Source organism: Gopherus flavomarginatus, chromosome 19, assembly GCF_025201925.1.
Source record: "Gopherus flavomarginatus isolate rGopFla2 chromosome 19, rGopFla2.mat.asm, whole genome shotgun sequence".
NCBI classification, from domain to species: Eukaryota; Metazoa; Chordata; order Testudines; family Testudinidae; genus Gopherus; species Gopherus flavomarginatus.
Window position 1 is genome coordinate 20305838 of NC_066635.1, and position 27487 is coordinate 20333324.

Sequence of the window (27487 nt, forward strand, 5' to 3'; positions counted from 1 at the left end):
AAAGAGAAAGTCCTGCCCAAGAACTGAGGTGGCAGATCATGACCTGATCTTTTTAAGACCTTGAACAAACATTTCCCACATTTGTCATATTCTAGCAGAGGCACTAAATAAAGTAGATGCTTATTTAGAATCCCATTTTTTCAGTTGCATGATTTCATCAAGAGCCTAGGTCTCCAGTCAGGCTATCCTTGCTGCTAAATTATATAACAAGGTTCAAAATGGCTGTATGAACCAAACTGTGTGCAAAACTGTCAAAGTTATAGTTTCTACAGTAAACGTAAGGCAGACCTCCAGCAGACATTGTACAATTTCACCCTAGTATGGTAGTTGCATTGCTGTGGGATCCAAGCTAGTAATTCCCTGAATCTATGTGCTGAGTAACTTGGATCCATTTCAGATTGTCCTTTGCCAGAAAGTCAAGGGAAAAGCTGAATTTCTAACAATCTGAGTTACAGTAGTCTGAGTTATTTCATATGTCAAGTCACTCTGCATAAGGAAATTCAGTAATCTTTATCTTGAGTAACCGGAGGGTCAAAATGAAAGCTTAAGCAAGTTTGTGTCTGTATTTAACTCAAAGTATAACAGTTTTCTGAACATTATTTTTCCACCTCAGTGGGTGAGCATATATCCTGTAGGAGACAGCATACACAAAACTTCAATTGCTTTTAAGATTGATTTTTCGAGTCAATATTCTTGCTTCTGTTACCAAAGAACTGTTAGACAGTTGGAGTTGTCTATACAAACAGGTTTACAGAGTTGTATCCCTTTTTCCTATCCAGGTGATGCAAGTCAAGCTTTCCAGATCACCAAGGACGTCCGCTTTTGGATTAACACACAAGAATTCATTCCAAAGGTGTGCCGCGCGCCCCGCCCCCCCCACACACACACACACTAGAAGGACACGATATAGTATCTTGGACCTGAAGTGTTCCACATGAGTAAGGAGTATATGATTAAGTTGAAGAGGGAGAGTGTCATACTCACTGCATGATTTACCTTAGACACATGGCCAAGTGCAAATACTACTGTAAAAGCCACACCTTCCTAAGTAGCCATTCACATACATGTGATAAGATATACTACTCCCTTACTACAGGTATGTGCTAAAGTTGCAATTCATTTATCTTCAATCTTCTGCAGAGCTTTTATTTGAAAAAAGTCTTCTCTTAGGTGAAGATTACAGGACGTTTCTTCCCATGTGCTCCACACTACTCCTGAGCTAGACCACCACAACTATGGTGTTATGATCAGTAGAACAGCAGCACTCACACTAAGCATTGCAACTGCTTGCAACTTGAACAAGAACTTAGTTATTGGTACTTGCCTACGACACTTCAATAGTGAATGTGATTACTTTTGTAAACTTGACCTGTATTTCACCTCTGCCTGAAGAGATGCACCTTTACTTAAGCAGGATTGAAAAAAGTGAAGATCAACAGGAATATTTTCAGGTTAATTGAAATCTGAGATTAGACAAATGCATTGCTGTTCACATCTCCCAAGTGTAGACTTTAAAATTCACTGCATTTAAAATCAATTCAAGTCAGGAGTGTCTTTTTCTGCACTGTCTTAAGGTTACCCATGTCTGGCTAGATTATGGCCCTAAACTCTAAAAAGTTTGTTTTTAAATTCTGAGTTACTCTATTTGTAATGGTTAAGACTTGACAGATGGTAGTCAGTCATCCCAGTGAAGTCAGGACTTCACCACAGTATCCAGGCAGTTTCACCTTAAATAATCATGGCCAAACTGTACCATCTGCCAGAAGTAGTGCTTTGTGTACTTGTGCTTTCGATGCTGGTGCCACAAGATACGAGTGTTATCAGATTGCATTTACGTTGGTTAACCAACAGACACAAGTAGCAATTTAACTTTGTCAAGCTGGATCCTAGTTAAGTTGGTTTAGAACTGGCATCTTTGAAGTTCAGCTATTATACAAAACTTGTCCAAGCTTCAGATGTTCACCATGACAGCTCAGAGTAACTAGTTTGATTTTATTGGCATTTGCCCATAGATCACGGAGAAACATTCCCTTCCAAGCTCTGATAGTGAATGCATCTAAACAATGAAGGTTCATTGACAGACTAGTATGTTAAGGTCATCCCTAGCCAGCTTTCAGCCTATGCCATACTTCTGTATGGTCAACATGGCATTTCAGCTACTCTAATTCTAGAAGTGATGGAATGAGGCAAACCTGGCTTTTCCTCCCCTAGGTCTTCCTAACCAACAGGAGTTAGGGACTAACTTTACAGCCTTCAGAACATTCCTAGATGTCCCAGTATCAAACTCATGTAGGCCAGGTAGGACACTTATGTCCATAATAATTGTAGTGGAATAGTAAATGTTAGATCTTAATATTGCTATATGGCAGTAGAACTTATTGGTAGATGGCAAATGCACCCTTTCAAATGCTTTAAGGGAATGTCTTCATACCAGCTGGATTGGGGAGCTGCAATCGATCCAGAGGGGATTGATTTATTATGTCTAGTCTAGATGCAATCAATCCCTGAGCGCTCTCCCATTGACTTCTGTACTCCAGCTCAGTGAGAGGTGCAGGCAGAGTCGCTGGGGGAGCAGCAGCAGTCAACTCACTGTGGTGAAGACCACGGTAAGTCAATCTAAGTATGCTAACTTCAGCTACGTTATTGACCTAGTTGAAGTTGCTTAACTTAGATCGATTTCACTCTCCCACCCCAGTGCAGACCTAGGGTAAGTAAAAACTAGAAACTGAAATACGCTAACTGCATACTATTGTGACAGTCTAAACCAGGGGTCAGCAACCTTTCAGAAGTGGTGTTCTGAGTCTTCATTTATTCACTCTGGTTTAAAGGTTGTGCCAGTAATGCATTAATGTTTTAGAAGGTCTTTATATTATAGACTTATGGAAACTAAACTAATTGTAAGTAAAGTAAATAAGGTTTTTAAAATGTTTAAGAAGCTTCATTTAAAATTAAATTAAAATGCAGAGACCCCTGGACTGGTGGCTAGGACCCAGGCAGTGTGAGTGCCACTAAATTCAGCTCACATACCGCCTCTGGCATGTGTGCCATAGGTTGCCTACCCCTGGTCTAAAACCAACAAGCTCCCTTAAATTTACTAAGCACCAGTGTACTTGTCTAGGCAGAAGACAACTAGTCTATAATTAAAAATCAGTGAGGCAGGTGAATTTGAAGACAGGATGGAGTTAGATTTGCTTGGCTCTGCTCTAATAAAATATTGAGGTAAAGAGGTTATTTAACATGGGCTAGTGTTTGTGGTCCTTGTAGAAGTGGTTTTTTAGAGTTTGCTCCATGTACAGTGAACCATTATGGAAGTTTAAAGGCAACCAGGAATGAGAAATTTGATGTATGCCCTTTTGTCTTTGATGTAGAAAGGGCTTCGTTTGTTTTTCCTAAAGATTCTCCTGCTTGATTTTACATGGGGAGTTTGGATCATGAATATTTTTCCCCAAAAGACAAAAACTGGAGAGCAAGGATCATAAACATATCTGCAAGTGAAACCTGAGAGGGAATGTAATTTGTGTTATCTTAAAGGAGGTTCTTATTTTATTAAAGAATTTAAAAACTCATGTTCCTAACTTCTCTGGCAATTCAGTTAAGTAAAGGTATCTCTGGTAAAGCAGGACTTAAAAAAGTGTGACGTTTTAAACAAAACTAGTGCTTTTGCCATTCAGCCTTTATTAAGCCTGCAGAGGACAGAAAGATACAAACCATTTTTCTCCTCCATCCTTGCTCTATCACCTTTAAGCAGGGCCCCATTTATTCTGCAATGGAGGAATTTGCTGCAGAATTGTTTTCTAGCATCTCAGCTTTCATTTTAAAAATCTTGCCCTTATTGTTGCAGATAACCTTCATAAGCTTGAGCCAAATGTAAACCAATGCACACTCAAAGAGCCGGAAAAAACAATGGCCAAGAGATATGGCTGAACTGACTGGAGCAACTCAAGGCCTTCTGAACTCCATGGCTGCATCACCAGGAAATTTAACATTCTACCAGTCTCAAGTGAATTCAGTATATTTTGCAGGAAAATTTGTTAACTTGCTGTTAGGCATCCATAATTGTTTTCATACACACACGCGGGAACTGGTTGACTTCCAGTGCCTATTCCCTTCATCGTTCTGTCGGCGTAGGTCGACTGAGCCCCGTGTAGTGTAGATCTGTCCTAAATGTAGCTGAGTTGACACAGCTTAGGTCAACCTTTCGCAGTGTCTACACTGCACTGGGTTGACAAGAGAGTTTCTCCCATCAACTTACCTTATGCTTCTCATTCTGATGGAGTACTGGAATTGACAGGACAGCGATCAGTGGTCAATTTAGTGGGTCTTCACTAGACCTGCTAAATCAACCCCCAGTGGCTCAATTGCCAGGCATCTATCCCCCAGTAAGTGAGGACAAGCCCTTAGTAGTGGGGGAGACTGAGACCAAGTCCAGCTTGCAACCAGTGAACAGGAAGAGCCAGAAGTTCATAAGGCCTAGCAAACTGAGGAGATGGACTGATGAAGCAGACTACGAGCTTCCCTAGTACATTGCACGTAGGCAGACTATTCTTAGTTGAACCAACAACTATCAACCCCATGAGGTAGGCCTGCTTTCTTAGACTTAAAAGATTCTTCAGGCTAGTCAGGTATCAAGTGAGCTCACCACATTAAACACCTTCATAAGCTGACCCCAGTTAGCACAAGAGACCAAGGCATTGTTTGGCAGTGCCCGTTTGAAACTTCCTGCAACTTCTGCTCTAAGTTCAGAGACCAAGTGGGTGAGAATCTCATATTGGACCAACTTCTGTTGGTGACAGACAAGCTTTCAAGGCACAGAGCTTGTCACAGACCTGAAGAGCTCTGAGAGACTCAAAAGCTTGTCTCTCACCAACAGAAGTTGGTCCAATATGAGATTTTACTTCACCCGTCTCGTCTCTAAACTGCTAGAACTCTTCAAACATGCACACAGCATCTCACACAGAACATGTTACTGCCTATGTCGAGTCATTAAGATTTAATCTTTGTGGGCTGGGACAAATTTTAACCACTACAAGATGACCCAAGAGAAAATCCTATTTTAAAAAGGAACAACTACAACACAAAAATGATTATGCCATCTTTGGTATGGTGGTTGATTTTAAAGCTGAATTTGAGGGCAGATCAGGAACCTTTTCTTCACACTTCAGTTTAGTTCAGCACAACACAAGTTAACACCACAGTGTGAAAAGGAGGTGGACATAAAGAGTGAATGGATCTCTGGTCCTGTCTTCATCTACAGCAGCCCAACTGCAGCGCTGTATGTTAAAATGCTACTACAATGAGAGAGCTTCTCCCATCAGCATAGTTAATCCACCCAAGAGGTGGTAGCAATGTTGATGGGAGAACCTCTACACCATGGAGGCGGTCAGTTATACTGATACCTCTGTAGTGTAGACCTGGCCTTAGTTTGCAGTAAGACACCTGAGAGAGTCTCCTCTAGTCCCCATTTAAAAGGGGACCTCCATGCCAGAGTATCTAGCTATAGACCAGTCACAAGCATCTTCAGTTATTTCTTGCAGCTTCTGTCATAAGCTTTCCAATTCAGTCTACCTTAGAACTTAACGTGGATGCCCATGCTAATGGGTGCTAAGTGCCTACCCAAATTACAAGGGACACACAAGACAAGATGGTTGAGGTAATATCTTATGGGGACCAGCTTCTGTTGGTGAAAGACAAGCTTTTAAGCTTACATAGAGCTCTTCTTCAGGTACACACAGTGTTTATTACTATGTTTTTTAGTAGGGAAAACTTATTTCAGTCTTACTTTCCATTAAGTTAGACCCCTGCTGGTAACTAACATTAAAACTGTAACCTGCAACAAGATATTCTTGTTCAATTAATGATTATTGAATGTACCCAGAAGTACTTTTCCTGGTTTTTAAAGATACCTGTCAAATCTACACTGAAACTTAACCCACTATTGTTATAAGCAACTCTGGATGTTGTTATCAAATGAGAAAAAAAGTTCACTTTGTGCAGATTCAGGGTCATTTCCCCATTTGTCAGCAGGTAAATTCAGAGGCTGGACAGTATTTGAAGTTATCTTGAAAAACAGTAAACTCAGCATGAAGGTAATATCCCACCAGAGGGAAGGGAGAATATTTAAATATTACACTACACTGGAAAACTCAAATCTGTTGCATTTGTTTTGTGGCTTCCAGGGGAAGAATTAGGAAAAGAATGAAGGTTAGCCTAATTTAGATAGTCACTTCAGAAACTAAATATGGGATGTGAAAAATTACTTCACAGCTTAAATTTTACAGGACCTCTTGCCAACTCTGAAAAGTTTAACCAATGATGATCTCCAATGCTGCTGGTTATTTCATAAAGCAGTTATAGAAACAAAGCATCAAACTTATAATGCTGCTTCATAAAGTTCTGGCAAGAGCAACTGCTGTTCAGCAACCAGTCTGAAGCTAACTTCAAGTTTTTTAAAAACAGAACTGAAGGTTGGAGAGTTCAGCTAAATTGCATGGTGTACCTAAAGCCATTAAAAATTTTAGATTATGGCTTCATCTGAATGCACTATTGTATGAGCAACAGCCATGGTAAGTGAAAACTATTCAGTAGTAATAAGTATGTCCATCACAGTAAAGGCTGTCAATGCAAGTACCTTGAATAGTTAACCACAAAAAAGATACTCCTCATTTTTGTTAGTATAACTAAATGATGAAACCTGATGAAAAATGTGCTGACAGCAGTAACTGTTGCCTCCTTCCTGAAAAGCCCGATTTCTTAGACAATTTGCTGAGCTTTCATCAAGCCTTCCCTGCTCCCCAGGGCATAAAAATGCTGAGAATGCAGTATTTCCTAGCATCACTGAACAACAGGATATAAGCCATTGTTCTTACAGTGAGAAATCCCCCTCACCCCCCGAAAAACAAACACTGGTTTATCTACAGGACTAGGAAGCCAAACAGCCCTGGGAACTGCAAGATTTGTAATAACCTCTATAAAACAAATTAAGATTTTAAATTTTCCTAAGGAAAGTGTTACCCTGACTAATTATTTTAAGTGTCATGTAGCTAATTCACATCGTAGATTACACTGCAACACCGAAAATACAAGGGACAGGCTTAAGGAAGCCTTGCTGGAACTTGTCTATCTTGTGCTGCTTGAGTTGAGAGTTTCAGCTTTACTCCCTTATGTTACAGAACGTTTAACTATCTGTGCTGGCATTTGCCAGAATGTAGCTTTGGAGCAATTCTTGTTTTAAGAGATTGGTGCTACACTGTTGTCTGTTACCAGCACAGTTAGAAACTGTTTTGGAGTTGCATAAAAGCATGTCACATTTTTCAAACACACCCCTGGGACTCTCACACTACGTTTTAGTCATACAGAATGGACAGTCTTGTGTTGCATTTGCTGCTTGTCCACTAGCATTTGGGCAAGTCAGTGGCGGGGAGGGAGAAGGGGACACAACAATCACAGAAGTTTAGAAGTCTTAAGAGCACTCAGGCCATGGCTACACTTACAGTTCTGCAGCGCTGGTAGTTACAGCTGTGTTCGTACAGCTGTGTAGGGCCAGGGCTGCAGTGTGGCCACATTGACAGCTACCAGCGCTGCAGTGTGGCCACATTTGCAGCGCTGTTGGGAGTGGTGCATTGTGGGCAGCTATCCCAGCATTCAAGTGGCTGCAACATGCTTTTCAAAGAGGGAGGTGGGGTGGAATGTGACGGAGCGTGGGGGAGACAGAGAGAGTGGATTTTTGGAGCTGACACTGTTCTCAGCTCCCTGCCTTGCAAGTTCTAAGGACTGGAAGATACAGTGCCTACCTTCAATCATTTTAAAAGTTTAGACCTTTCCCCCACCTGTCTCTTATTCACTAAATGCTAATTATGCACTCCTAAATAGCCCTCAGACCACATAAATAGTTGCTCAACATTACCCCTCCCCCCTCAAGCAAACAGCTTTGAACATTCCAAAGCAATTCTCCTGCCTTTGCTGGCTCACTCGCTGGAGCACAGAGCAGCTGTGTTTGTTTTTTAGTAAGTAGCTATGGGGAGATCGGAGTTCAGCCATTCTTCTGGTTTGTTGTGGACAGGAATTCTGGGATACCTCCTTATACCCCGGAGGCCAATAAAAGCGCTGGTGGTGTCCACACTTGCTGACCAGCGCTGCATCACCAGCGCTGGAATCGCTACATCCGAGGCAGACCAGGTGTACAGCCAGTGCTGCAACCAGGGAGTTGCAGTGCTGGCTGTGCTTTGCAAGTGTGGCCACATCCTGAGTTGCAGCGCTGTAACCCCCTCACCAGCGCTGCAACTCTCCAGTGTAGCCAAGCCCTAGCTTCCTTGTGCTAGGATATCTATGAGCTGCCTCAGCAAATCAGAAGGGACTGTTACCAAACCACAAAACTAATTATGTTTCCAGGATGCAAGTAACTCGTTCAAATTCTAAGTTAATATGTTGGTAGGCTGTATAAGCTAAAGCTAAATATTTAAAGTGTTATTTCCAAGATTCCAACAGCATACTGACAGTTGTAAAGTAACCATTTATATGACTCAGCTCTGTCCTTGTCACTTTCAAGACTCCCCTAAGTCCCTTCTGTAAGTTCATACAGCTACAATACAAGCTTGAGATCCCAAATAAGATGGCAAAACAGGAAATTCAAAGTCAAGATCTAGCTCATGCTACTATAGCAATTGTTATGGCTCCACTCCTACAGCACCATATCTCCTGTTCTCACTGTTGCCTTCCATATTGGAGATGGCATTTCAGCAGGAGCCTATTCAGCTTGTTTCAGTACATAGAGGGTATAGGTCATTTGAAATTCACATATGCACATTGAGAATAAATTTAGTCCTCTGCCACTATTGCTCAACTTTCCATCTGAAAAACTCCACACTGAACTGTAGGTTTCCTTCCCAGCTGCACTGCTTGACATTCACCTGTTTAGAACAGGCACAGTTTTGCTACATTACTCTATTATGAGGCAGTTTACAATATTTTTGGAGACTAAGCTATACAAAGGTTTTGGCAACTTTCAAAATGTTGATTTAATTGACATTAATGGGTAACGCTATTGCATTAGATCAGAAACATGCAAGCACTTAGGCTCTAGTTTTTGGTTAGTGTTTGTCTACTTATAAATCCACCTGCTAGAGTAATGAAAGCATGCGGGGGAGAAAATCTCACACACACGCCCCCACCCATGTTCAATAGTGGTTTAAAATGCTCTTCCCAAATAAGTCAATATTCATACTTGTCCAATGTTACTTAAAAGTAACCTACAAAGCTTTGAGTGATTCTGAACACAAAGTATTATGGTGCTTAAAAGTGAAGAGCAAGTTCACATCTGGGGAGAGACCACCAGAAGTTTTAATTATACTTAAATTAAAAAGCCCACAACCTTAAGAGTTTCAGCCCCAATTTTCAGTTTGTAGCAAATAACCTGACAGCAGTAATATACAATGCAGTGTCCTCATTTAACTTGTCAGTTGCATTACTTGAAAATCTATATCGTTGGACTAATAAGCTTAAAGACTCAGTAAAATAAAGATGAAAAGTAAACTTGTTAAACAGATATTTTAACCACAATTCTTTTCATGCCAGTAGTTCTGATCTATTTAAATATAGATATATATCTATAGAGATATATATCTATAGAGATTATATATCACCCTCCAAGACATTTGACTCTTAATACCAGTATTAAGGTTGAAGTGTTGAATACTGTTACTGGGTTAATACTGTAAAGGACATGCTGGGGTATCTAGTAGAGGAATGTTCATTAAGAAAGGTCTAATTATTTCACTTTCCTTTGTAGACAGCATGTTAGTCAATAACTGAAACCAATCACAATTCCTCTATGAATGGTAACAAGGGCACATGTCATTTAAGGATGCTTTGATAGATTCACAGTGTTACATGTTCATGTCCCCACCCACACTCTATCTTCCAATTTCTGATAAAGTAATTAGCCAGTGAGGTTTGTAACTGATTTGAGACCCACTACACTTTGTTTTTATTCCACAAATAAGATTAGGCAGAGTGTTTTGACAGTTAAATTTTAGATTAACTATTGAATAAGGTGCACAGTATATTCTGTAATAAAGTCTTAGAAATATAAAGCCTTGCTCCTGCAGCTATTTATCTTGAGATACTGGGAGAGGCAGCCTGTTGGTATATAGTGGGGCCATGCTCATCTACATAATCACCAAAGAATCCTGTGGCACCTTATAGACTAAGACTTTTGGAGCATGAGCTTTCGTGGGTGAATACCCACTTCTTCAGATGCATGTGGTGGAAATTTCCAGGGGCAGTATAAATATGCTAGCAAGCAAGCTAGAGATAACGAGGTCAGTTCAATCAGGGAGGATGAGGCCCTGTTCTAGCAGTTGAGGTGTGAAAACCAAGAGAGGAGAAACTGGTTCTGTAGTTGGCAAGCCATTCACAGTCTTTGTTCAATCCTGAGCTGATGGTGTCAAATTTGCAGATGAACTGCAGCTCAGCAGTTTCTCTTTGAAGTCCAGGATTTCCAGGTTTGTGGATCTTGGGTAGTGGAGGCCGATAAAGGAGGTGCCGTTGTCATCATGAACAGGTCTGACTACCAAAAGGAGGCCGCCAGACAACTCTCCAATACCAAATTCTACAGGCCACTTCCCTCAGATCCCACTGAGGAATACACTAAGAAACTACAGCATCTACTCAGGACACTCCCCACACTAACACCAGAAGAAATCAACATACCCCTAGAGCCCCGACCAGGGTTATTCTATCTACTACCCAAGATCCACAAACCCGGAAATCCTGGACGCCCCATCATCTCGGGCATTGGCACTCTCACTGAAGGACTGTCTGGATATATGGACTCTCTACTCAGACCCTATGCCACCAGCACTCCCAGCTATCTCCGTGACACCACTGATTTTCTGAGGAAACTACAATGCATTGGTCACCTCCCAGAAAACACCATCCTAGCCACCATGGATGTAGAGGCTCTCTACACAAACATCCCACACACAGATGGAATACAAGCCGTCAGGAACACTATCCCTGACGATGCCATAGCACAACTGGCTGCTGAGCTCTGTGCCTTTATACTTACACACAACTATTTCAAATTTGATGACAATATATATCTCCAGATCATTGGCACTGCTATGGGCACCCGCATGGCCCCACAATATGCCAATATCTTTATGGCCGACCTGGAGCAACGCTTCCTCAGCTCTCATCCACTCACGCCCCTTCTCTACCTACGCTACATTGATGACATCTTCATCACCTGGACCCATGGGAAGGAGACTCTGGAAAAATTCCACCACGATTTCAACAGCTTCCACCCCACCATCAACCTCAGCCTGGACCATTCTACACGGGAGGTCCACTTTGACACCACGGTGCAAATAAGTGATGGTCACATTAACACCACCCTATATCAAAAACCTACCAACCGCTATGCCTCCCTTCATGCCTCCAGCTTCCATCCCGGACACATCACACGATCCATTGTCTACAGCCAAGCACTGAGGTACAACCGCATCTGCTCTAACCCCTCAGACAGAGACCAACACCTACAAAATCTCCACCAAGCATTCTCAAAACTACAATACCCGCACGAGGAAATAAGGAAACAGATCAACAGAGCCACACGTGTACCCAGAAGCCTCCTACTGCAAGACAAACCCAAGAAAGAAACCAACAGGACTCCACTGGCCATCACATACAGCCCCCAGCTAAAACCCCTCCAACGCTTCATCAAGGATCTACAACCCATCCTGGACAATGATCCCACACTTTCACAGGCCTTGGGTGGCAGGCCAGTCCTTGCCCACAGACAACCTGCCAACCTGAAACATATTCTCACCAGTAACTGCACACCGCACCATAATAACTCTAGCTCATGAACCAATCCATGCAACAAACCTCGATGCCAACTCTGCCCACATATCTACACCAGCGACACCATCACAGGACCTAACCAGATCAGCCACACCATCACTGGTTCATTCACCTGCACATCCACCAATGTAATATACGCCATCATATGCCAGCAATGCCCCTCTGCTATGTACATTGGCCAAACTGGACAGTCTCTACAGAAAAGGATAAATGGACAAAAATCAGACATTAGGAATGGCAATATACAAAAACTTGTAGGGGAGCACTTCAACCTCCCTGGCCACACTATTGCAGACCTTAAGGTGGCCATCCTGCAGCAAAAAAACTTCAGGACCAGACTTCAAAGTGAAACTGCTGAGCTTCAGTTCATCTGCAAATTTGACACCATCAGCTCAGGATTGAACAAAGACTGTGAATGGCTTGCCAACTACAGAACCAGTTTCTCCTCTCTTGGTTTTCACACCTCAACTGCTAGAACAGGGCCTCATCCTCCCTGATTGAACTGACCTCGTTATCTCTAGCTTGCTTGCTAGCATATTTATACTGCCCCTGGAAATTTCCACCACATGCATCTGAAGAAGTGGGTATTCACCCACGAAAGCTCATGCTCCAAAATGTCTGTTAGTCTATAAGGTGCCTCAGGATTCTTTGCTGCTTTTACAGATCCAGACTAACACGGCTACCCCTCTGATACATAATCACCAACATCAGTCAGAAGTAATACTGCAAGAAGCTTATTTAAATAATGTGTACAAATAATTTACATTTACATCATAATGCAATTTGATCTGAGATTTGTCAGTAATAAAATCAATGGATCATTTAAAGCCCAACTCTTAATTGTCACTGGTTGCTAATCCATTGGCATAGCTAGAAAACAAAATTACACTTTCAGAACATGCTTCAATGAATCACCAGACACCGCCAGCGTGCAGGTGTTTGACAGTACCGAAGTATCTAGACCAGTGACCAGAGCATTGTGTTAATTTTTTGGTCCCCTACCCCCAGAGAACAGAAGCTGAGTGTTGTCAGAAAGTTACACCTTTGTCTTCTGGTAGAAGTCCCTTGCGTGGGAAGTATTTCTGAAAACTTATCTAAAAATATTCTATTCTAAAGAGCATATAAGAAATTAGGCTGTGCACTTCAAATACTCATAAAGCCATTTATTTCGGCTCACAGGTCACAGCACTATAGACTGAAAGAAAAAAAAAATCGCTCCAGTAATACAAGTAGCCACTGATGTGAACATTTGGTAATTCACAGTGTGCTGTTATTCTAACAGTCTTCTCTGGGAGGAAATGACTCCAACACCACAAGCCTTTTTAAGATGTATTAAAGCAACGCTGCTAGTACACCTACTGCTGTGGTGTTCACTAGATTACTAGTGCATATCCAGGCTAGGGAAGGGAGGCATTAATATTAGTCATTCCACATTAGGCTAGTACTAGCACCCAGATTTTCAGGAGCACTCAGTATTTTGAGGGGCCAAACTTCTTTGAAAGATCTGGCCCTAGAGGTCTATCAAATTGCTTGTTCAATCCTATTCACGGAAGTTCTATCAGCAAATGCAATTTTTAAAGTCTTATCTAAAAAAAGATTTTAATCATCTAAAAATCAGTAAGAGCTTGATAGAGAGAAAAGAGGATTTGAATAGTTTCAACAGCGCAGGAATACAGGATGTTCAATTGAAAGCCTTAGGATTTCTACTGACTTTCAGTATTACTCATTGACTCTCTTCAGATATGTATGTCATAAGGTATAACCTGTATACACATCCCTCATCCCTGTTCATTTGTAAAGAACATACTATACATTTATATTTACCCCACTACTGTGGAGGGGGGCATTTGATAGCTGTCCATTAGAGCTCCAGGAACAGGGCTAAGAGGAGTCCTGATGCACACTGAACTCAGAATCACATGCATCTGACAAGTGGGTATTCACCCATGAAAGCTTATTCTCCAATATGTCTGTAAGGTGCCACAGGACTCTGTCCCTTTTTACAGATCCAGACTAACACGGCTATCCCCCTGATACTTGAACTCCAAATGTTTCACTTTGTTGGTTTCTACACTTGAACATTTTCTGCATGCAAGATTTAGGCTAGTGAAACTCCTCCTATGCATTAGGAGAGCCATGAAATTAACTTAATGCTTGCCATCTGTATATCCAATCTCTCAAGGAAGAACTGTTAAGTCAATCAGTTTGCATTCATAATGAAGACTTCAGTTTGAATTATAATATGTACTCCCAGAAAGTCAGTTATAATGCATTAATCACAATCTGAGTATAGTGCCCAAGTGACTTTTGGCTTGTAAAAGATTTACTCCTGTCACAATGGACTGCCACAGAAGGAATTGATGGCCTTGTCCCATCCACACCAGCTAGTCAGATATGCTAGCTGAGACAGCCATCTTAATTTTCAGAAAATGCTTATTCTCCAATGAGAATCAGAATCTCAGTGTATGAGGATAATGGCTACTGACTAAATGGTGATAAGATTTTACCTGAAAGTTTATCATACTGATCTTTAGACATGTCTGAAGCTACTTCCCTACTTCTGAATTGGATGGTGGTTGTTCTATCCAGATCCATGGTGCCAGACACCATAAAGGCAAGCATGCTATACATTTTAAAGCTTTACAATGCATTTTGCTAGTCTATTACCAGAGCCATATTACCAAAGGTTGTTGCTAGGTACATGATTTCCCACTGTATCCTAGCCAGAAAGATTTCTCCCTCTTCCCTCAATATTTTTAGATCAATTGGCTTTTGAATATAACATTTTGGATTTATCAAGTTTATTTTTCAAATGAAAAAAGTATTTTAGTACGTGAAATATGATGCTTAGAAACTGCACCCCACCAAAACTGCTTGAAGGTCATACCTGGGAATGTGTGCAGCAACTTTACTGAATTCAAGAAGTTGCGTTTCTAGAGTTTGATAACACTATTTGCAAACAATTCAACACTAAAAGAAAAAAGTTAACAGGTTTCAGGAGTTCCCTCTGTTTTTTTGGCTCCTATTGCAAAGGATATTGGTTAAGTGTAGAATAAGAAACTCCCAATATAAGCACAATACAGGGCAACTCAACTAAGTTTGGGGAAAATTTTTAGACTGATCAATAATGTTTGAAGTTCAGGAATGAGAAAGTTAAACAGCTACAGGAAACCATTTGTTAGTATCTCAAAGACAATACACAAGAAGCCTTGTGTACTCAGATACTATGGCTAGCTATTCAATTGAATGCACAAGTGCAGTTTGCAAGTATAATTGTAGAAGCTATATATTTAAGGATAGGGATCAATTTTTGGACTGAACAGTTCAGCTCTAGAGTAGCATACTGGCACGAAACCCAGTTAAGAGTTCTTAACATGAGCAGGTAGGTTTCATTTGTCACTATAGTGGGATGATGGGTCACATGCAGAGTTTGCATCTTAAATAATATATTAAAGATCCATTTTCTACAATATGTTAATACAAGCTGATCTACCTGGCACATAAGAAATTATTCCAACTTGTTCCCCCATCCCTGTCCTTCCTACATATTGAGTTTGAACCAATCCAGTCATTTACAGTGACATTTCTGCCTTTAATCAGAAAGGTAATTCCATTAGTGAAAGAGTATTTTAAGATAATTCTATTGTAAAATTGAGATGCACACTCAATGATTTAAGTGCTAACTTTAGTCCATGAGTTTGCATAGGGTTTAAGTTATTTTTCCATATAGATTTAAAAAAAAAAAATCAGAAAAAGTAGTTCTGAGCTGGTTCACTTGGAATTTGAGTGCACTTTGTCTACTCAGTTGGTTTTCCCCATTTGTTTTTCTTGCTGTGTAAGAGATCACTTTCAGTGAGTGAAACTGACTGTAAAACCTCATATTAGAGGGACCTGGGGACAATTCTTGAACTGATAGGGCTTCAGTTGCTAGTGTTCCTTTGAAGGAGTAACTAGAAATGAAACAAATGTAGTCAGTTCTAGGTTTGACTGAGTCAGTTGCTTCAAAAGCAGCATGGATCTCTCCATATCCCCAACTTGGATGTGCTGACTTAGATGTTTCCTTCCATTTAAGAAACAGAAATTATGAGGAAGACACCCCCCTACACACACACACACACTCCAAATTTCACAAGGCTTCAGAAAGCTAGTAGTGCCCAGCTCAGTCATTGCAGAGAGCCAAACCCACCATACAAGGCAAGTCTGAGAAAGTTTGTTGAACAGTATAATTTTGTGCAGTCTCCTTCACAAGTTCTTTGGCATGAAGACAAATCACTGCATGACAAGGGTTGGGGGTGCAGTCAGCCTTCCATTACAAGGTTCCCCTAGACCCCTCCCTACATTTGTTACTCCTAACAATTTCAACACAACAACATGTTTTGATCTTAGTATTTCAGAACCAGGGCATATGCTAAACTTCAGTTCACTGACTACATAATGTGCTATCTATAGCACTTAGCCATAATATACTTCAGAGATTATTCTGTTATTTAAGAGACTCTTTTAACCTAGAGGTTATTTTAGTACACTCAAATTACTGCTTATCAGACAGAAATCCACATGTAAAGTTACTTTTATCAGAGACTGTTTGACACTACACTAACAGGGAGGACAAAATGTAGCTTATGCATATATTGTCGTATGCTGCCACAGCTATATACTGCTGTAACTTCCATGGTATTACTAATTGCATGGTTCTTCCTTGGCACAACGTTAGAAGCTAGTTCTCTACAAGGAAATGAGATTAATGCAGTACTGCAATGAGTGAGATTACACTTTACAGAACCATTAACACCACCACTACAGAAAGATAACATTCGCATCCATGTCTCACATCTAAATAGACAGTAACAAAGTTTATTTGTATTATGTCATCCATTTTGTAAAGCTCCTGCAAAACAAAAAGTTTAGCAGTTTCACTTGGTTTTAACCCAGAGAGAAACTGGCTCCTAATATGGAAAGAGGAACTAAGGCACACAGGGATCTTCTCAGTTTACCCCTCCCACAACACTGCACCACCCAGCAGGTGCTACTGTAGGCCTAGGCCAGACCGAGTCTCACCCACAAAACAGGCTGAAGTACACTACTTCACACAGAGAAAAAAAGAGACACTAGAACAGAATCACAGTAAGGAGAAAACCAACTGCTCTGTTTCAATGGGATCTTTAAGCAATGCTGGACCTTGGATTTTGATCAGGCATATAAAATTTTATATGCACTCAAACATGTATCACCTTTAAGAAAATAAAAGGCAATAAGGGCCCCAGAGAAACACCCTAAGAGAGATGTGGCCACTGGCAGCTACAGACTGTTTAGCGGAAGGGACAAACTCCCGAGGTATAAGGGAAGATTCAGCATCCCTGTGTGCCAATGAAGCCATTCCCCGGGCCAGCGGGGAGTCAAGGCAGCTGTGTAGTAGAGAGGCACCCCCGCCACTCACACGCTCCAGGAGAAGGTGCCCACTGGAGCACCAGGGTTGCTGGTGCAAAGGAAGGGGGGGCTGAGGCAGGCTCTGCCCTCCCACGCGCCTCCCGCTGGAAGCGGAGCGAGCGCTGGAGCCAGCGGGCGGGGGCCACAGCTCCGCAGCGCAGCGCATCCCTCCCCTGACAGGAGCGGAGCGGAGGGCCAAGCCCTACAGACAGGGCAGCTCCCGGCGCCCCTCCCCCCCAGGTGAGATCCGAGCCGCTGGGTGCCCGTAACCCCCACAGGGGGGCTCCCCTCGACCAGCCCCTCAGCGCCCCCCGCCCCAAACCCCCTCCCCCTACCTGGAGATGCTCCTGGAACCGGATGGGCAGAATTTGGGCCATGGCGGCAGCGGCGCCTGGTGGGGGCTCCAGCCCGAGACCGGACCGGGGAGTCTCCTCAGGGGCTCCGGGGGTGAAGCGAGGCCGGGGCGCAGAACCGCAATGGCGGAATGGGCCAGGAAGGGAGAGAGCGAGCCGCTCGATCCGGAAACGGCTCCTGCTGGCGGAGCGATACACAAGCTGAAGGAGTAGCCGCCTCATCACCTGCCGGGACCCCGCATTAACAGCGCCGGACAGGCGGAAGAATTCAGAGAACGGCGGTGACGGGGTTACGGGGTATCCAATGGGAACGGCGGAGGGATCCTCCTACCGGAAGGGACTATTTTATGACTCATCACTCTTCCCTCCCCCGGCCTTTTTTTCCCCTGCCACATCATGCGACTCGAGTGCGGATGCGTCATTTCCGTTGCGCGCTCCAAGGCGGACTCCGTGGTCACGTGATGGGGGGGAGCCACCGGGCAAGGTGACCATCCCGCTGAGGGGGAACCGTCACAGCTCAGCCCTCAGTGACCGCACCGCCCTTCCGCTACGAGCGCCTGCCGGCGGGAAACGCCGTGGTCTAGGGATCAGCCTAGTGCGCCTGTGCCACGGCGCGGGGGGTTCGAATCCCCGAGCTGCTATTACCCTAAATACGAGTGACCTTGGCCCATCCCCTAGAAGGGGCCTTTGATGAGCCGGGCCTCTGTGGTCTTTGGCAAAGCTTCTGTTAAAAGCCCCAGGCCTGTGGGAGGCTCCTCGAAGCACATCAGAGCCTTAGCGTCACCCGCCTGTACAGTGCTTTCATCTGTTTATTTATTCTTCCTTGTAGGAAGGGCATCATATACACACCAGCAAAACATGAAGCCACATCAAATTAAATGCTAAAACAGGATATCCTACATGGTACGAAACCCTGTGCTAGTGCCAACTGTTATTCAAAACTCATGAGTCAGGCCCCAAATCATGAAAGGCTGAATTAATTATTTTTTAATACATTTGGGATTCTTATTTGCTGATTTTTAACATTTAGGATTCATATTTTAAAAGCTTGTTATCAGTCATGAGAGTTAGCAATTTACCTTTTTTAAAAAATGGAAAGAGATTCTCACATAATCACACATCTCATAAAAAACATCAAATGTCACACAAGTTGGCGATAGTCACACAAGAGTTACCATACTCGCTAGACCCATATCCTGTCTCAAACAGTGACAAGTAGCAGAACTTCAGAGGAGTGTACAATACAGTGCAATTTTTGAGAGATCCACCTGTTTTCCCTTCCTGACTTCTCACAGTCAGAGGTTTAAAGTCATCCCCGGCATGGTGTTCCATACCAGACCATCTTGGCTAATAGCCATTGGTAAATCTATCCTCCAGGAACTTTCCTAGTTCTTCTTTTAATCCAGTTATACTTTTGCACATCACAAGGCAATGAGTTCCAGAGGTTAATTGTACATTATGTGAAAAAGTACTTCCTCTTGTTTGTATTAAACCTGCTGCCTATTAATTTCATTGGGTGACCACTTGCTTTTTGTATTGTGGGAAAGGATGAACAAAGACTTCCCTGTTCGTTTTGTCCACACCATTCATGATTTTTGAAGTTCTGCTACTTTATCATATCCCCCCTTAGTCGTCTTTTTTCTAAGATGACTAGCCCTACTCTTTTTAGTCTCTCTTCATTTAGAAACTGTTCTATACCCTTGATCGTCTTTGTTGCCTTTCTCTGTAGTTTTTCCCATATCAGTCCAGAATTCAATCCTTCCCATCCTGACCCTTCAGGAAAAGGTCAATCAGGATTTAAAAGTGAGATTATACATCATGTTCTTCAGGTCAACAAACTGCCTGAGGTTGGCTCCCTTTAAAAAAAATTTTAGGAAACCATACACATAAAAACAAACATAAAAGAGCAAATTAATTCCTGGTGTAACTCTAATGCAACCAGTGGCAACAGTAAAGAGGAACTAGTCCCAGATACTTAGGCAGCCAGACCCTTCAATGTAATCAACTATGGTGATTGTCTCATGAGATTTGTGATATTTAATATTTTTACTCAAGTTACAACTCATGGAGTCATGTAATTACATAAGAATCTCAATTTTTTCTTTTTCTTTAATTTAAATTTCTAGACCTCATGATTGCAGAAAAAAATCTTGAAAATATTAATCCTAGAGGCTCAAATCGAGAAGGCAAATTTAAAAGAAAACACTTTAAAATCTTATTTTGAATTAATCTCCTATTTTTAAGGAGGTCTGCTTCATAATTTTTTAACATTTGGAGTTGATAATAACGAACCCTGCATTGTTATGAGATTTAGGTAATGAATGAGTGAAAAGCACTTTAAGATCCTTGGGCAATTGCCAGCACTACACATACACAAAGTGTAAGTATTAATTATTGTTTCTTGAAAGCCTTACCAATATGAATAATTGGACACTGGGTACATTGTACTGACCTAATAGCAGCTTCCCTGTCCAAAATCAGAGTTAGCCCTAGCCCTTGTGCAGCCCTACATGAAAAAAAAAAATGTGAGGTACCAACTAGCACCCTTCATAGGAACAGTTATACTGGGTCAGACCAAAGATCCATGTAGTCCAGTATCCTGTCTTCCAACAGTGGCCAATGTCAGGTGCCCAGAGGGAATGAACAGAATAGGTAATCATCAAGTGATCCATCCCCCATCACCCCTTCATTGATGGACCCATCCTCTGTTAATTTATATAGTTATTTTTTCAATCTTGTTATAGTCTTGGCCTTCACAACATCCTCTGGCAAGGAGTTCCACAGGTTGTGTGAAAAAATACTTGCTTTTGTTTGTTTTAAACCTGCTGCCTATTCATTTGGTGACCCCTAGTTTTTGTGTTACAAGGAGTAAATAACACTTCCTTATTTACTTTCTCCACACCAGTCATGATTTTATAGACCTCCATCACATCCCCCTTTTGTTGTCTCTTTTCCAAGCCGAAAGTCCCAGTCTGATTAGTTGATCCTCATATGGAAGCCAGTCAACACCCCTAATCATTTTTCTTGCCCTTTTCTGAACCTTTTCCAATTCCAGTATATGTTTTATTAAGATGGGGTAACCACATCTGTATGCAGTATTCAACATGTGGGCATACCATAGATTAATATAGAGGCAATATGATATTTTCTGTCTTATTATCTACCCCTTCTTAATGATTCCCAACATTGTTTGCTTTTTTGACTGCCACTGCATATTGAGTGGATGTTTTCAGAGAACTATTCACAATGACTCCAAGATCTCTTTCTCGAGTGGTAATAGCTAATTTGGACCGCATCATTTCATATGTATAGTTAGGATTATGTTTTCCAATGTGCATTACTTTGCATTTATCAACATTGAATTTCATCTGCCATTTTATTGGTCAGTCATCCAGTTTTGTGAGATCCTTGTGCAACTTGTCACAGTCTGCTTGGGACTTAACTATCTTGAGTAGTTTTGTAGCATCTGCAAATTTTTCCACCTCATTGTTTACCCCTTTTTCTAGATCATTTATGAATATGTTGAATAGGACTGGTCCCAGTACAGACCCCTAAGGGACACCACCATTTACCATGTACACGTGATAATTCACAACACCTTTTTTCTATCTCCTGCAAAGTCCTCAGACTATGGCAACATCACTTTAACACTTTGTGAGGCTCCCTGACCTCCGGCAACACCCTCTCCCTCCCAAATATGGATGGTAATATAAGGTGGTTGAGGAAGAAATAATTCCTGCTGAAAGAATGAATGAGACACCAGAACAAGTAAAGCTGATTGCTATTAGCTGTACTGTATGTTGGTGGCAGGTCAGGGCATCTGGATGAACGCTATGAGCAGAGGTCTATACTATGGGCTAGATTCACAAAGGTACTTATGCATTGGAATACCTACCTCTTAGGGGTCCTGAGTTAGGCACACGGGCTCCCCTTGTATAGTATGGAAAGAATTAGGCACTTAAGAAAGTGAGTCCCAGAAGCTAGAAAGCTGAGCAAGGAGCCACCTACACTAGCCAGAAGTGAAATGCAGAGGAAAAGGTGGAGCTTAGGCCAAGATTCTCAAAGCTCCGTAGGCACCTACCTCCCATTGATCTAGGTCTTACGCACCTTACTGAGGGGCTGAAGGGGCCTCCCTCTGCTTGGGATTCTCAGCCATGAATCCTCTTATGGAGATTAAAACAAGGAGTCCAGTGGCACCTTGTTGTTTTTGTGGATACAGACTAACATGGCTACCCTGATACTTCTGGAGATAGGGACTTGAGCCAGGTCATCCCTTTTTCATTCAAAGCTAATAGCTAGGTGGTTAGGATGCTTGCCTGGGAGCTAGGAAACCTAGACTCAAATCCCCATTCTACACAAGGGAGAGCAGGAATTTGAACTTGCATGTCCCATATCCTGGAGAGTGCCCTAACTGCCGGACTATTAGGTATCGTGGGATAAGACTCTCTGAATCTCTATGCTTAAAGTTGTTCCACTTTGTATAAGTAATTAAATATCTATTGGGCCAGAAAAAGAGATTGATACTGTAACCCAGTGGCCAAGCCCCACCAGGGATGTGGAAGACTTGAGTTCAAAGCCCTAAGCAGGCAGAGTAGGGATTCAAACCTACATATGCCACATCCCAGGTGAGTGCCCTAACTAACAGGCTATTGGGTATTCCCTGAACACCCACACACCAACTGCCTCTTGTGCAGGACCCAACCCTGTAGGTGTGCTCTGAGCATGCCTATGCGTTTGGGACCTGCTGTCGAGATAGGTAGGGGAACAACCAGTTTGAGAATCCCACTTTGCACCCATAGGGTCTTTAGCTTGTGCTAGGCTCCAAGCAGCTAGTTAGTTGTGGAGTGGCGTCAGGACTCAGGCAGCTTTATACCTGCCCACCAGTAGAGACTTTGGTACGTAGGTGGATAGACAGCAGTTGCACAGTGGTTTTAAGCATCTAAGTGGTGCCTAAATATTGGACTTCAATACCTCCATGAATCTGGCCCTATAGGACTGCATAGGTGGCACAAGCCTACAGCCCTCAATATCCAATTATCTTAATCTAAAAAATTAAGAGTTGTTGAGCATGTCAACAACTCCCTGTGAGGTCAATGGAGATTGACAGCACTCATCAAGTCCCAGGAAGTACTCAGCACCTTGCAGAAATAGGTACAGAATACTTCTGTTATGAGCTGCATGAAACATTGCTAGGGGTTGAGTTAAAACCTCGTTGAAATTGGGTAAGAACACACCATTCAATAAATCTGTCAAGCTGAGTTAATCAGCAGCCCCGCACCTCAGACAAAAGGCAGTTGGCTAGGACTGGCTGGGCAAGGCTGGAGGGTTTTTCCTGACTATGGCTATAGGGAGGTAGAACTCAGAAACTGAGCACCAGGGGCCAAGGCAAAATGCAAAGAAGCCAAGCAGTAGCCTCTGAGCAGTGTCCCCCTGAATAAAAAACAAAAAAAAAAGCATGTTTCGGTCTGTTTGGTAAAGAGACTTAGGGCTGTAAGCTAAGAAACTGCTCTTCATGGTCTTGGTTCCTCCTGCAGAGAAGCAGGAATTTGTATTCCTTGTAAATGAACAAGATGGCATCAAAGAAAATACCAGACTCCGTCAATTTCAACCTCCAACTGGCAATCCCCCCTGCTCTGAACTTTAACTAGCCCTGCAGGCTGAACAGGGGCAATGCTACCCTGCTCTACTGTGTAACACACACAATGAACAACGTGGGCTGTAGTGAAATGCTTAAAAGCTCTCAGGCTGACATCATTGATCAACGTCTTCATGCTAAAGAGTGGATGAAGGCTGTATACAGACTGAGCACCCTGGCTTTTGTCACTCTGAAACTACACTAGGCAAGTATGGTCCACATTTAGGAGTGACTGACTGCAAAAGGTCAGTCTTTGAAGAAGACAACGAGGAGTAGCCCCTCAAAGGTCACTTCTGTCTCAGCTACAGAAAATTGTTACATGCTCTATCGGGAAACCTGCCCATTATACTTGCAAGAGACCACCTCAATTACGTCTTCGGCATTTTGTGTCGATGAATCTATGAGACAGAACATAGAAAAAAGTGTCCACATTGTCTAGTTCAGGGATTGCCACAGTGCATCACACAGATCACACAAAGCCCTCCACTACTCATCATGGGACCTGTTCCCCACATTGTAATTCTGCACAAAATAAATGGCCAGATTTTCTCCTCTCCACAGCAGCTATGATACAGTAACAGTTAGACAGGCCAGCACCAGCTTCCATTTGATTTTTGCTCTGCTCAGCTCCTGCAATGTCTTTAGATAAAAAAGTCCTTATTTAAAAAACAAAACCAAAAAACCCATAGAAGTGCTATGCGGGGCACTCCCTACTAAAGCAGAGGATTCTTCCTCTATGGCATTTTTCTTTTCTACTTCAAGAAGGATGGGGCTGCTATTCTAGCTTCTCTATACCTTTTAATGACATTAGCTTGCCTGATAGGAATCTGAAGATTTGTCTCCATAAGCCGATCTCAACCCCTGTAGGGCATACATGTTTTCTAGCCCATTTTCTTTATAAATCAAGTGTCTCCTCCTTACCCTTGCATGAGAGAGTGCACAAACCAGCAATTTCTAATGTGTTTCAGTAGCTTATTCAATAAATTGGTGACTTGCAGGCATCTAACTTTCCTAAGTGATTTTTAATAAAAAAAGAGCAAGTTAAAAATCATTTAGATGCCTGCAAGTCACCAGGGCCTGATGAAATGCATCCTAGAATACTCAAGGAGTTAATAGAGGAGGTATCTGAGCCTCTAGCTATTATCTTTGGAAAGTCATGGGAGACGGGAGAGATTCCAGAAGACTGGAAAAGGGCAAATATAGTGCCCATCTATAAAAAGGGAAATAAAAACAACCCAGGAAACTACAGACCAGTTAGTTTAACTTCTGTGCCAGGGAAGATAATGGATCAATTAAGGAAATCATCTGCAAAAACACTTGGAAGGTGGTAAGGTGATAGAATAGCCAGCATGGATTTGTAAAGAACAAATCGTGTCAAACCAATCTGATAGCTTTCTTTGATAGGATAACGAGTCTTGTGGATAAGGGAGAAGCGGTGGATGTGGTATACCTAGACTTTAGTAAGGCATTTGGTACGGTCTCGCATGATATCCTTATCAATAAGCTAGGCAAATACAATTTAGATGGGGCTACTATAAGGTGGGTGCTTAACTGGCTGGATAACCGTACTCAGAGAGTAGTTATTAATGGCTCCCAATCCTGCTGGAAAGGTATAACAAGTGGGGTTCCGCAGGGGTCTGTTTTGGGACCTGCTCTGTTCAATATCTTCATCAACGACTTAGATGTTGGCATAGAAAGTACGCTTATTAAGTTTGCGGACGATACCAAACTGGGAGGGATTGCAACTGCTTTGGAGGATAGGGTCAAAATTCAAAATGATCTGGACAAATTGGAGAAATGGTCTGAGGTAAACCGGATGAAGTTCAATAAAGACAAATGCAAAGTGCTCCACTTAGGAAGGAACAATCAGTTTCACACATACAGAATGGGAAGAGACTGTCTAGGAAGGAGTATGGCAGAAAGAGATCTAGGGGTCATAGTAGACCACAAGTTAAATATGAGTCAACAGTGTGATACTGTTGCAAAAAAAGCAAACGTGATTCTGGGATGCATTAACAGGTGTGTTGTAAACAAGACACGAGAAGTCATTCTTCCGCTCTACTCTGCGCTGGTTAGGCCTCAACTGGAGTATTGTGTCCAGTTCTGGGCAACGCATTTCAAGAAAGATGTGGAGAAATTGGAGAGAGTCCAGAGAAGAGCAACGAGAATGATTAAAGGTCTTGAGAACATGACCTATGAAGGAAGGCTGAAGGAATTGGGTTTGTTTAGTTTGGAAAAGAGAAGACTGAGAGGGGACATGATAGCAGTTTTCAGGTATCTAAAAGGGTGTCATCAGGAGGAGGGAGAAAACTTGTTCACCTTAGCCTCTAATGATAGAACAAGAAGCAATGGGCTTAAACTGCAGCAAGGGAGATTTAGGTTGGACATTAGGAAAAAATTCCTAACTGTCAGGGTAGTTAAACACTGGAATAAATTGCCTAGGGAGGTTGTGGAATCTCCATCTCTGGAGATATTTAAGAGTAGGTTAGATAAATGTCTATCAGGGATGGTCTAGACAGTATTTGGTCCTGCCATGAGGGCAGGGGACTGGACTCGACCTCTTGAGGTCCCTTCCAGTCCTAGAGTCTATGAATCTATGAAAATTGCATCCCTATCCTCAAGCTGCTAAGGATGTCAGAGCCCAATCGATATTTTTCCTTCTCAGAGATTTCTCCAAGTTCACCAATGTGTGCTCCATCCAGATTTCCTTGCTTGATTCTGACCATGTTCTGCTTTCCACTGTGTATTAGGAAACAATCTTGTTTTACTTCATGGAATATAAAAGTTTTAATGTACAGTGCATGGATTAGCAGTTCCTCATAACAAGCAGGAAAAGGGTCAAAATACAATCTTTGACCATATAGCAAATCATCATTCATCTCTTTCCTTCACCAAAATACATGTGCCAGGATCTTTTTTAAAATTACAGAAAGCTATACAAAAATGTAAAGTATTCCAAGGTTTCAGGTGTCCCCTACAGTTCCAGGGCTTGTTAGAGGAATTTAAAAAAAAACGTTATTGCTTTGTGCAGTGGCAATAATTAAAGTGATTTCAAACTTTACCCTATAGTAACTTTAAAAAAAATAAGAAAAAAGTCCTCTTGTAACCTAACCCCATAAAAACATGATATGTTGAGTTAAAGCTGTTAGAGCTTCTTTAACCAATGCATTACAGCACATATGGTCCTTTATCAGAGGATTTTACATACCATATATACTGCTGTCGCTAAACAGATAAAGTTAAGGACACCATGGAAAACTTAATTCATATTTTCCCTTATGCTATGGGCTTATGCTGCAGCGATACTTTCTTGTATAGTCACATTTTCAAGCCTGTTTGCCAGAACTGCAGCACAATAGATTAAACAGGCTTAACAAGCAAGAGAGGAGGCTCATTATAACCCTATGTGTTCAGTTAGAAAGATAAAAAATTAAATATAGTATAGCTTCTCAGTAACTATTTTTTAAGCAGACACTTCTGCCATAACAAGAAACCAGTTGGTTCCTATTGTTGAGGACTTGGTGCCTGCAAAATCTGGGATACTGATGTCATATTTCAAGTTAAAAAAAAAAAAGGATGCCTCACTGCTACTAAGGAAGTCAAAGGAAATCTCTGCATAACTATATGTCAGGAAGGACATGGGCTCTGAGTAGGAATTTGTGTCGTACCTACAAATATGAGACTCAGTATATGGTACAGACATCATTTGAACCGACATTGCAAGTGCATTAACATTAAACAATATGATACTGGGTTGCAGGCCCCTTGCAAAGGCAAGGAAGAACGTATACAATTAGTGAGGAATGGAGTGCTGGTTGCTAAGAAGCACACTCTGAAGGTAAGACTGAGAAAGAACAAAAAGCTCTTCCATTTGAATACACTGTAAAACACAACAAAGCGAGAGCCTTTGACATAAATTTAGATAATGTTTTCACCCCTCAGCCAAAAGGCCTAGCTACTACTTACACTGATCTCATCCAAGAATATTTTGATTCATTCATCCCTGTAGGAACTAGAAAGGCATTCATTTGGCAGCTACCTCTGCATTTGGTATACACAAAAAGAATAAGAGGAGTGGTGGGCAGCACTGCATTTCACATTGTTAAGGGCAACATGACTGCAACTTACACAATCTGCAGGCATTAACACTTGCTCCTGTTATTACTATTAATATCTGTAATATAGCCTTAGCTAAGCCTCTTACAGTCCA

General features: G+C 42.0%; 1 protein-coding gene across 2 annotated transcripts in view; it reads right to left on the reverse strand.

Moving 5' to 3' along the window:
- CLTC (clathrin heavy chain) overlaps window positions 1-17960 on the reverse strand; it is a 57326-nt gene extending 39366 nt beyond the window's left edge. Inside the window, exon 1 of one of the 2 annotated variants that reach the window (XM_050928763.1) lies at window positions 17625-17960. In XM_050928763.1, coding sequence (XP_050784720.1) covers window positions 17625-17864 — 240 coding nt within the window. In that variant the 5' untranslated portion in view covers window positions 17865-17960. The remainder of the gene's footprint in view (window positions 1-17624) is intronic. The other variant, XM_050928762.1, reaches the window with a different exon arrangement.
- Window positions 17961-27487: the final 9527 nt, after the last annotated feature.